At 57.0% G+C, this 12,453-nt stretch overlaps 1 protein-coding gene across 1 annotated transcript in view; it reads right to left on the bottom strand.

Moving 5' to 3' along the window:
- CTNNBL1 (catenin beta like 1) overlaps positions 1–7,010 on the bottom strand; it is a 53,785-nt gene extending 46,775 nt beyond the window's left edge. The window contains exon 1 of the mRNA XM_086622967.1: positions 6,953–7,010. Within this exon, the coding sequence (XP_086479093.1) occupies positions 6,953–6,982 (30 nt within the window). The 5' untranslated portion in view covers positions 6,983–7,010. The remainder of the gene's footprint in view (positions 1–6,952) is intronic.
- Positions 7,011–12,453: the final 5,443 nt, after the last annotated feature.

Here is a 12,453-nt window from a genome sequence, read left to right on the forward strand (position 1 = left end):
GATGATTTTGTAACCCCATTAGCTCTAGCAATTGTCCAGCCTGTTTCATAAAACATTACCTGGCAGGAAGACCCCCCTTTTCTGCTTTGAGGCACTCTTTGTCTAAAACCATGAAAGTCACGTCATGCTTCCATGAACATAAGACCTGCTTTTAACTGAGATTTAGACTCTTCTTCGTTTTGATCAAAGAAAAAGACAGATGCAGAGGCAGTAGGTGAGAGTCACTCTCCCGCCGGATCCAGCACCAGCATGGGCGTCAAGGTGGGCACTTCCAGCTCCCCAGCAGGTTGGAACTCTTGGTCCCTGGAGGGCAGTTTATCTTTCAGGCTCATAAGAGCATCCCACTGCGATCCAATTATGGTGCGTGCTGCAGACCAGCTACGGCTGCTCCTCTGCACAGCCCGGGGAGCGTTTACGGATTTATGCCAATATAAAGGGAAAACTATCAAAAGCAAACCCTGCTCTCAATAAAACTGCTTTCAGGAGAGAGGGAAAAAAACCCAACAAACCAAACCAACCAAAGACACCCCCCCACCCTCCGAAAAGCACCTGAAGTGCTCGTTATAACGAGAGGCAAACTCGGCAGCAGACCCACCAACATCACATCGCGTCTGCAGGGCTACCACCTTGTCACCACTTTGAGGAAGATGCAGAATCGAGTTTCCCAGGCAACATATTAGCACAAATCAAAGCTCTCGATGCTTGCTCCCAGCCAGACCTCCTCAAACTCGGTTATCTGTCTCCCTTCTGCCCACATCTCCTCTGCTGTTGCCATTACGGATGGTACATTCCTGACTTAGAACTCTCCCAAAGTGCTGCCGTGCACTTTTAAAGCAGTTACTCAGCTCGTAATTCAATAGCTGGGCAGCAGAAGCACACCCAAGATTCTCTGAAATGAGAAATTTATTTGCTTGGAGGGTTTTGTGGGGGAGCCAGGGGTTTTTTTGGGGTTGTTGGGCTTTGTGGTTTGTTTCTTTTTCTAAAGTAGATTCCTATTACTTACCATCTAGGTACATTAAAATATAATTTCACTGGGATCAGTTTGGAAACAAACGCGTCATTGTCAACAACCAACGATTCAAACCCTCCCCAAGCAATCAGCATCCCAATAACGAAAAGAAAAAGAAAAAGGTGCTCTTCTAAATGACATTATCCAAGGAAAAAACTTTGGTAAACAGATATTCCTTACTCTGCACCCTTAACGGGACACAGGTCTCTGTCCTTCCCACGGCCTTCCACTCACTCCTCAGTAACACCCAACTCGTCTTGAAGCACCGTTGCCGGATTAGCGACACAAACCCCGGTACTGACGTCAGTGACATCAGGAGTCCTGAAACTTACGGCAAAAAGCCCTGTGAGATGCGCCCTGGACGCTCCCAGTTTGGGGAGGCAGTCTCGTCCCCCACTCCCATTTCTGAGCATCAGAGAAGGAACAAAACGCTCCGTGAGGCTGCGGCGGTGACGGGGGAGCTGCTGCTTTGTCAGACACAAAGTCACGTGCTGTGGGAAGGGACTGCATCACCAGGACAAAATCTAAATTACAACTCCATCACAACACCCACCCCATTTCCTTGGAGTGCACGACCCTTAGCAGCAGAACTTACACCCTGTTTCAATCCCAATTATTTTATCCTTTTCTGTATTTATGCATTGCTGGGGGGAGGAACCTTCTGTAACAGAAAACAGGAATCATTAGGACGAACTACGGAGGTGCCCAGCGTGCAATGATGACGCTGCCCACGTTTTGCCAACAGACAGTAGCTGCACTCCTGGGCACGCACTATCGGGCGGGCGTTAAGGTTCTCCCTTTGGCCACTGACATTAGGCAAAAGCTCCCTGCGAACACCGCAGCGTTCCAACCGCCACGGGCACAACCACGGAATCCAGGCGGACACAGAACCCCCACGTTCCTGCTCGTGGCCACGAGCAGCTGATTCCAGGCATGAGCTTCCGTCCACTGGCTTCCATCTTCAGTTTGCCTTTGTGTTTTCTGCAGGACTGTTTCCAACCCACGGGAATTAAGCACAACGTTGCGTGGAGATGGGTGCGTTTTGCTAAGCAAACACACATACTGTGTCTAAACACATTATTTAAATAATTTCATAGCTTCACACGCATCGACACCAGTCGAAACGGGAGAGTTAATCATTCGATAAATAAAATGTGGGGGTTTACTCGGTTGTGCTAAGGTGCATTTGGCAAGAAGATGGAATTCATTAGAAAATGCACAAGAAAAGCATTTTTAAATTGTTTTGTTAGTTAAGCTTAATTTGGTTCCTGTTGAACGCAGCACATTCACAGTAATTTATTCAGAAGACATTTTCATTTAAATCTAACGCTGATCTCACTACACAAAAAGCAATGAATACAGAAGGGTTTCAAAAAGCCAACATTTATAAAATACAATCCAGTAAACAAAAGCTAGGGATTGCCAAGGGAAGAGTTATCTTCCTGTTTCTCTTCCAGCCTTCACTGCAGTTGCTCTGGGTGCTGACTGACACCCCCCAACCTGTCCCAGCCCGGCTCCGAGGCTCCAGGCACACCTCCTGCCGAGATCCACGGGGACATGGTCCTGTGCACGGGCACAGAACGCAGGGGCATGGAACGTGGGGGCACAGAAGGTGGGGGCATGGAACGCCGCACCCTGTGCGCGGTGCAGGCAAGAGGCACCATGTCCTAAATCAAAGAACAACATCTGCTCAGGGCCCCGCTCAGCCCCCTCGACACCGTGACTGCACGTTAATGTCGGGATGAAACATCTCCCAGAACCTGAGAACGGATTGTTCAGGCCCCTGATGGCTTCCAGCCTTCTCTAAACACCAGGAAGGCCGAGAGAAGTCTCACTAATGGAGTTTCATGTTACTGAGGCACCTGCTTTGTCAGTAATCTTGTTACTGTGGAGCTCAGAAAGGATCCGTTACTGAAATCTGAAATAAATCTCCGTAAGTGACGCAGCTCCTTCGGTGACCCCACAGCAGCCGAGCCGCCGCAGAGCGCTGTGCGTCAGGGCTGCTGCAAGCACGCTCCGCATCTCCAGAGGCATCTTCCCGAACTTCTTCATTTTGTTTCCAGCATTTGTGACACGCCAGGCCTCTATCAAACTCACTTCGCATTGTTTTCTCCCCCTGAATCACAACACTGCTAGAAGGTGCCGGATCCAAGTGTTAAAACCCAGAACGACTGGCACCAGGAAATCCCGAGATCTCAGGACGCCGCAGGAGCTCCGGAATCATTCCAACTGCGCCAATGAAATGGAAGTCGTGCACTGTGCCTTCAGCAACACAGATCATTACTGTCAGAGGAGCAAATCCCTGTCCTCTCCAGACTCGCTCACAAGTGTGACAGACCTTTACACGTGCTCTGGTTTGGTGACCAAAAATCAAAAAGTAAACTCAGGAGTCACTTCCAGCCCCGTTACCAACGCCAGCTCCGCGGTGTGGGCCCTGCTCCCGCAGAGCCGCACCGGTGACAGCGCCTCGTGCTGACCCGCAGGCAGGACACAGGCTACCAGCGCAGTGAGGCTGGGAAGGATCAACAACCTGCCCGGCTGAGCTGCCTCTGCCATCGGATGCACCCGCTGTGCAGGGAATGATCTGCACCAGCAGCAGAAACGGTGATGTGCCTCCACCAGCACGCAGAGATCCAGCCCACAGCGAACCGCGTCCAGCCCGTCCAAACGGCGGCATCACCCAGCTCGGCGGTCAGACCTTATCCCATCATCTGCTGCTTCTTCTGTTGTTTAATTTTACTAATAATCCATTAAATAATTAGCAATTTGTAATGATCACTCACAGTGGTGAAACCTGCATTTAATGAGAATTACAGTAATCTGCCCTATTCCCTCCCAAGACAATTGACAGATGTCTGAAGAGAACTGGAGCTTTGTCCCTGAATTGCCCCTGCCATCGGAGCCCAGCCGCAGAGGATCCGGGCACAGCCTCTCTGGGAGGAACAGCAGCAATATTTAATCATCACTTTAGACCATCTGCAACTGTTTTGCAGCAACACATAAAGTTTATGGATTCCTGAGCTTTGTGTAAACTGCCAGGTGCCGTTTAATTGTGTTTTTTGTTGCAAGAGCTTCCTTTTCCCACTCTGATAGACACTTGGTACTGAATCGGTGGCACAGTGCCTGAAATCTTCCATGCCAAGTTTGGCACTGAGGGAGAACATCTTCTTGATTAAGCAAGGGCACAGAGGAGGCATTTAGAGGAGACAAATTCAAAACAATGTAAGAGAAAAGCAATTATTTTGGGTTGTGCTGAGGGAAGCTGAGCAGACAGACTCATTTGCAGCACGAGATGAGAATCAGGCAGCGGAGGTGCACAGCACCCATCCGACCGACAGCCGGTGCCACCCCTGCGCCAAGGATGGACGGGGACATCTGGCACCAGGACAGCACCCAGAGCTGTGCCCAGGTGCACCTCACACCCGCGGGCAGAGAGCCGGAGCAGGTCAGGAGCTGCGGAACGAGCCACCCGGCTCTAGGAAGCAGCGGCCCGTCGGGCGGGTACGGCAGGCAGCCGGAGCAGCGTTTATCTGCCACACACAGGTCAGCGGCCCCTCTGCGGCACGGGCACAACAGAAGGCTGATGATTCCGAATTTCACACGTCCAGTGGACAAGAATGTACATTTCTAAAAACGGCACCAGCGGGCACCTGCTTCAGCTGCCCGGGAGCCGTGGCAGACGCTGGACCCACACAGGACGGGTGGCCGCAGAATCTGTTGTTTCCAACCTTTGCTTCTTTCAGCCAGAAGTGCCCTCACAAAAGGGAATCTCATTTTCTCAGAATCAGAGCAGCTGGAGAGGGACTTTTCCAAGGGTGTGTAGGGACAGGACAAGGGGCAGTGGCTTTAAACTGAAAGAGGGGAGATTTAGATTGGATATAAGGAAGAAATTTTTCACTCTGAGGGTGGTGAGGCACTGGCACAGGTTTGCCCAGAGAAGTTGTGGCTGGCCCATCCCTGGAAGTGTTCCAGGCCAGGCTGGATGGGGCTTTGGACAACCTGGTGTAGTGGAAGGTGTCCCTGCCCATGGCAGGGGGGTTGGAACTGTTTGATCTTTGAGGCCCCTTCCAACCCAAACCATTCCATGATTCTATGATTATCTGCCTTCTGCTCCACTGCCCCTTTCACCTGTACAGACTGTTTCACCTAACTCTGGAGGTCTGAACTCACCGGCACCGAATTCCCAACACCTACTCCAAAGCACCACCTCATCTACTGACACACGGACCATCTGTATTCGGGTGAGAGACCAGATGAGCACGTAACCAGGACAACACCTCAGGAACAATTTCTGTAGTTGGCTGAAAGCTGCAGAATGTTTTGTCCCACAACTAAGAATAATTTCAGCAGCAAGAAAAGTTAAAATTGTAACACCCAGCAGCTAAGCTGCATTTCTTTACCTCCAGCCTCATCGCAGCACAGAAAGGTCATCCAAGGGAAAGCCGGGCAGAGATGGAAGTGATCAAAGCAAAGCAGATGAGCACTTTCACTTTCCTCCAGAGCAGAAGGGAATCCTGCTGACCTCCCATTTTCAGAGCAAGAGAAAAACCAACAAACAAAAACCCAAAGTAGAGCCTGGTTACGAAATTACAACAAAGAGAAGCTCACCACAGGTTCACCGTTCTGCGCCGGACCTGTAAGTCGCACCACCGGACAAGGACGGCATCACTCACCGCAGCTGGGGCGCAGGGGGCCACAGAACTAAAGGACCAGGAGAAATGATCATTCCAATTTGATATTGAGAAACCGCCAGAAAAGAACGGTGGGGAAAGAAACACAGAAGCAGAGCAGCTCTCAGCACGGCAGGATGGCGCTGTCGGCACCGCACGAACAGACGAAGTGGGAAAGGTGCTAGAGCCAGACAGCAATCCGCAGAGGGAAACGTCCTGGAACTGAGTTATGGAGCAGCCTAGCGGAGTTCTCCAAGAAAGACTCTTCTGACAGAGTATTTTGATACCACTGGGGAAAGACGAAGAGAAACTTCTCAAACCCAAAGGTAACTTCCCTTGTTCCCTGTGCATCTCAGAGCATCACACCCTGGAAGCACAGACACGTCCTGCACCGCAGGGCGCTCTTCTGGCCTCCGAGCACGGCAGTGCCTCCACAGAACAACGCAGACGGGATGGCGCACAGGAAGGCGTTCCATAAGGAACCCATGTTGGAAGTTCAGAAGTAGACCAGTCTCACAGCTCTGACACTCACTCACCAGGCAGACAATGTGTTATGGGGGTTTTCCTGCCCGCTGGTCCAGCAGGGAGAAGCCACACTGCAGTTTGCCCAAGAATTAGCGCACGAGCCAACGCTGCTGCGAGCGCGGAGCGCAGCAAAGGAGCGGGACACCGCTCCGAGTCGGCGCCCTGGTTCCCCGCTCCGAGGGGAACACGTCAAACCCGCTCCCGTGACAACAAACACACGACTCACCGCGTCACCACACCACCGACGGGCAACGACCACACGCCGAGGGAAGAGAAACGCTCCCGAGGCAACGGGAAACTCGTGCAAGAGAGAAAACGTTTCCGAAACGCTTCGGTAAAGATAAAGTTAAACGGTTTTGGCATCAAACAGGGAGAGAACCGAAAGAGCGGGAGCACAGGCCGCGAATCGCGCAGGCGTTACTCCAGGAACAGGCGCCCGCCCACGGAAGCGGCACCGCCGGCTGCGCGAAGCTGCTGCACAGCCCCCGGTAACCGGGGCCCGCCGGGGCGCCGCTCCTCCGACGCCAGCGAGAGGCCCGCGAAAGTTCGCGGCACCGTAACCGGGTCCCGCGGGAGCGCACCGAGGGCCCCTCCGCGCTCCCGGCCGGGGCACGCGGCCTCTGCCGCCCCAGGCGCGGCTCGTCCCGCCACGGCGGGGCCCGGGGCTGCTCCCCGCGCACCGAGCGCTCCCGCCGCCCCGACAGCCCCGCCACCGGCCGGCCCCGCTCGGCGCCCCCGGGCCGCTCACCTGGTAGCTGAGCAGCTCCCCGACGTCCATGGCCCCGCCACCGGGAAAGCGTCGCCAACGACGGGGGGCCGCGCGACACCGTGCCGTAAAGCAAGGAGCGCAGGCGAACCGGGAGGGCGCCACTCTGCCGGAAAGCGAGGCGGGAGGGCCGCTGCCGGAAAGCGAGAGGCGAGGCCGCGCCACACTGCCGCGAGGCAGCCCCGGGATGCGGAGGGCGAAGGGCGCGCGGCCGGGCAGCACCGCTCACCAGCCTGGGCTGCGGCACCAAGGGCGCTGCTGCATCTTCCGCAGCCAGGAGGAAATGGCCTGCCTCGTGTAGGCAGGGTCGGTACCTTGAGTTGAGTAGTTAATTAGCTCATTATATTCAACTCAGCCCAGCTGGCTAATAATGATTGGATGCCATAGGGCAGCCCCGGCGCGGCGGGTGAGGGGCGGCCGGCAGCCGCGTCCCACGGGCCCCCCCACAGCTGGGGCGGGCGGCGGCTCGGGGGGCCCCGGGGCCGGGCCCGGATCTGCCACCGGCCCGGCGGGGGCCGAGCGCAGCGTGACTGCCCCACCCCGGGGGAGAGCGGCACACGGTGCTGCCCGCTCGGAACGGGGAGAGGGCAGGTCCCCTCCCGGCGACAGGGACCTCTCAAGGCTTCGGAGACCCTCCGTGCCCCCGGCTGCTGTGCCAGGGCCGGCCGTGCCCTGCAGGGAGCGCCCGGTGCCACGGGTGAGCGGGGACCAGGGTCCCGTCTGCAGCTGTGCCCCCCGAGCTGGGCACTGTGTCCCGTCTGCAGCTGTGCCCCCCGAGCTGGGCACTGGGTCCCGTCTGCAGCTGTGCCCCCCGAGCTGGGCACTGGGTCCCGTCTGCAGCTGTGCCCCCCGAGCTGGGCACTGGGTCCTGTCTGCAGCTGTGCCCCCAGAGCTGGGCACTGGGTCCTGTCTGCAGCTGTGCCCCCAGAGCTGGGCACTGGGTCGTTGCTGGTCGATCACCCGCAGCGGGGGCACACAGCACCCCAGCAAAGCCCGCTGGCAGCCGCCCCTCACCGCTGCAGAGAGGCACCAAACACCAATTGGTGCCTTCAACGTGTTTTCCGTAGCCTCCTGCGACCCCTTGCCAGGGCTGGGGCAGGCCCGGGAGTGCTGGTGGCTGCTGCCAGCGGTACCGACAGCATGGCTGTTCCTACACGGCGTCATCGACCACCGCCACCTTGGCAAGAGCCAGGAACTGAGCTCCGGGCGCGGTGGGAGGGGACGTGACGGTCCCTCTGGCTGCCGAGGTCGTGACAAATAGTGCCGTAACCCGACAAGACGCAGAACCGCAGGCACATGGAGGCATTTTCCAACTTAACGAACATGAATAATTAGGAGAGAGTCAGCTTGGCCAAAATCTCACTGTATTTATTTCAACTATGATTTAAAAACCAGCTTTGAGCTAAAATAATTTCTCATAGCATAATGATCGCAGCTATTATGCAGTCGTCTCAGTAGGAGCCTGGTTTGAGAACACGCACAAAATTAAAAATATATATAATGTTTTCGAGAAGTCCCTCGCGTTCCCTGTTGGTTCAATAAAATACGGACGATATCAGTCATGACAAAATTAACTCCACAAATCTGTGTGTTAAAGATGAGATAAACAGGAGATAATTATTGCATCATCTGGCTTTCCTTTGCCGCGCGCTGGGATAATTCACCAGCTGTGACACCAGAACATTCAGAGTCACTGGAGGAGCGTTGACACGCGCGTGTGAACACGCGCAGCTCTTGGGAAGTGACGAATGCAACGCGGCTGTGAAACACCCGGTGCAGCAGGAGGTGAGCACTGACCGGGTACGCACACAAGCACCGGGCACGGAGAAGCTCCGCGCTTCTCCTCCCATTCCCGTCCCTCATTGTTCCCGCCGAGCGATGATGTAATCTCTCTAAAATCCTGGTTTTCCTTCCCCCCGTAACGGCACGTTGAGCGTGTATTTTCCCCATGTCTGCAGGAGGAGGCACCTTGCGGCCCCGCGTGGGACAGGCACGGGTGGCACAGCTGCCAACCCCGATGGCTCTGGGAGTGAGCAGGAGCCGTGGTGCGGGGCCGGGAGACGCAGCAGACAGACGTGGCACACAGCGCTGGCACGGGGCTGAGGCACGGCACAACCACACCGGGCAGAGGGAATAACCTTCATTAGGAGAAAAGACCCGACCTGGCACCACCAGCGAGGCAGCACCTCCCGCCGGCAGCATCTCCTCATTGGCAAAGGGATGGCAAACGATTGATGTGCTGCCCTGGGAGGACTGAGTTGTAGAACACTGGAACAGGTTGCCCAGAGAGGTGGTGGGTGCTCCATCCCTGGAGACGTTCAAGGCCCGGTTGGATGAGGCCCTGAGCAACCTGATCTAGTTGGAGATATCCCTGTTCCTTGCAGGGGGGTTGGACTAGATGACCTTTGAAGGTCCCTTCCAGCCCTAACCATTCTATGATTCTATGATTCTATGACTGGGAGGCTGGGGGGACATTCAGGAAAACAAAGTCAGGAACCTGAGAAGTGGCTGCTGCCCTAACAAACTTCCATAAAACTGGATAGCCGGAAGTCTGTAGCCTCGTGGGAAGGGCACAAAAGCTCGGTGCCCCGACGGCTGGAAATCCAGCAGAGACACAACGCAGTGGCATGATGGCAAACCATCCGCTGGGCACCAGCACCTCCCGCCCCTTCTGCCACGCCAGCGGGACAGTGGGAGCCCCTGGGACACGGCTGGGGACATCACCGGGGCGCCGCTGGTGGCACGGCTCAGGGGTGGCAGCACTGGGAGGCCGATGGTGGCAGAGGGCAGGTGGGAGCCCCACAGATCCACGGAGCCGCCGAGCCGTCGTGGGATGTGCCCAGCCCGGGCACAGCCGCTCCCCAGGCTGTCGTTAAAGCCCCGCTGTATCTGCAGACAGCATCCGGAAGGAACCCACAGGGGAGCCCTTCTGCCTGGCACTGGGAGCTCTGGAGGTGCTGGGGAAGACGGAGGCAGCGTGGGGCACCGCAGGGCAGAGCCCAGTGCGGTTGCCACTGGAACAGTGAGCCGCCAGCTCCTGCTGTCCCTGCTCCTGTCCCCGTCCTGTCCCTGTGCTCGGGAACGGCCGTGTTGCTGCCTGGGAAACTCGGTTCTCACTGAGCTGCTGCAGGGCAGGATTCAGTAACGGAGTTTTCATCCAGGAAGAGGAGTTGGAGCACAGGGACAAAATATTGAATTGAAAAGCAAAACCAGGAGCAAAAGCAAAGTAGCAAAAAAGCCCTCAAGGAAATGAAAGGCTGGGGACAAGCCGGCCGCCCTGGGTGGTGGGCTCTGCACGGTGCCAGTGCCAGCCTCTTCCGGGGAGCTGCAGGAAGGGACTGGAGGCCCTGGACAGGCTGGAGCAGAGCCTGTGACTTACCTCGGTCAGGAGCGTGAGGAGCCCAGCGGAAGCCTGGCTCCGTGTCCCCGGGCACCCACCCTCTGCAGGGGCCGGGGCATCGCCGGTGCCCTTGGGGCTGACCACGTCCCTGCAGCCCCAGGACTGCCCAGCCGGAGGTGGTGGGACCTACAGCGCCTTCCCCGCTTCCTCAGGGACACCCCCAGGGCTCCGGGGTGTCTCGGGACAGCCCAAACCAGACCTTTCCTGACCCTATTCCGCTAACAACACCAGCACGAACGGGCAGCAATGGTCAGCTGGCGTACTGGTGCTGCCAGCTGGCACCATGGCCTCCCTGGCCACAGCTCCAGCCCTGGGGACAGGCATGGAGGAGCTGAGACCAGGCAACTGCCAGCGATGGAGAGAAGCCCCCACCACCGCAGCGGTCCCAGTGAGTGCCGATACGGAAATGGTTCCTTGGCTCGGTGCGGCAGGGCCGTGGGGAGATGCTCAGCGCCGCAGTTGGGAGCAGCGGCGGGAGGAGGAGGCGAGGAGGAGAATCCCGGTTTAATTTTATTCCGAGTTCAGGTTTCAATCCAGATGCCTTGAGATCTAATTCCGAATAAATAATTGTACTGAGTAACCCAGGTCCCCCGGTGATTAACTAAACACACTGAGGCTCGCTGAAATTGAATTAGTGGTGTGCACTCAGCCATTATTACCCTCCCCACGTCATGAATATTAATGAGGGGTTATTAAGAAATGTAAATGATGCCTCAGGGGGTTGGGAGCACGGGGGGGGGGGGCGGGGGGTGCAGGGCGGTGTGGGCTGATATGACAAACCATTAGGAAAACAGCCTGATTGAAGCCACTTTTTAATTATGTCAGATCTCGCTCTTTCTTGGGCGCAGCGGCGTTTCCGGATGCTTTCGCTTTTATTAAAATGAGAAAAAGGGAACAAGTTCGAGCTGGAATGTAAAATGAGCGGAAAAGCTGCAGCCGCCGAGCACCCCGGCAGCGGGGGCGGTGGCAGGGTGCTGCACCCACGGGCTCCCCGTCACGGGCAGCCCACGCCGGCTCCCAGCCGGGCTCCCCGTGCCGAGGGGGATGCCAGTGCCCCGCAGCCCCTGCGCCCCTGCCCCTGCGGCAGCCGCCCCCCCGCAGCCCCTTCCCTCCCGGTTCGGCATCGCTGGCCGGGCAGGAGCGGCCGCCATAAAACTCATGCATTTTAACAGGTTCTTGCAGGCGCTCCCCGCGCCGCCGAATAAAAGCTGACAGGTGCAGCCGAGTTAATCAGAGTGGATAATGGAGGGAAAGAAAGAAATCTCTCACCAAATTGCTGCAGAAATCGTGAGCCGGGGCTCGAAACTCTCCAGTGAAATGGGGATGAAGCTCAAAGGGGAAGACGGCCCTTCTCCGAGCCCGGCGGGAGAGGGGGAACGGCCCCGGGGTGCCCACAGAGCCCCCGTGCCCCCACGGGAGAGCAGGGGCTGCCGAGCGCGGAGGAGCCCCCATCCCGCCAGAGGGATGTGCCACCAGGGTGGTGCCAAGCACCTCGGTCCGGCCAGCGCTGCCGCATCGCTGGTTGGCTTGGGAAAGAGTCGAGGTGGGCCTGGGGCTCCTCTTCCAGAAGACAACGTTGGATCGAACCTTTTGTTGGAGCGATGAGCACGGCACCGGCCCGGCCCTGGTTCAGCCGTGGCCGCCATCCTGCCTCACCGACACCAGCTCCCCTCCGCAGCCACCCGCGTCCTGCCCGCAGCGGGCACCGAACCCATCACCTGCATGGCTCGGGGAGGGCTGGGCCATCAGACAGGTTAAAAAATGGGCATTTACTGTAGTCGAGACCCGTTACTGCAGCTGGTGAAAATCCGCCGGCATCACCGCGGTGTTGTCACGGACAGATCGGACGGCCCGGGATGGGGACGCACGCGGGAGTTCGTTAGCAATCAGGTCTCCCCGCGCTGATAGTTTCATAACGCCAGGCTCGCCTCTAATTGCACCCGTAAGTGTTGAAATTACTGACGGGTAAAATGCAAATGGGCTGTAACCTTTCCAGAGCTCAGCCCGGCACCGGCACCGCCGCACCGGCTCTGCGCCGAGACGCCTGCGTTTCTTCCCTCTTTCTTAATCGCTAATGGAGCTG

Source organism: Tauraco erythrolophus, chromosome 18 (assembly GCF_009769465.1).
Source record: "Tauraco erythrolophus isolate bTauEry1 chromosome 18, bTauEry1.pri, whole genome shotgun sequence".
Lineage (NCBI taxonomy): Eukaryota > Metazoa > Chordata > Aves > Musophagiformes > Musophagidae > Tauraco > Tauraco erythrolophus.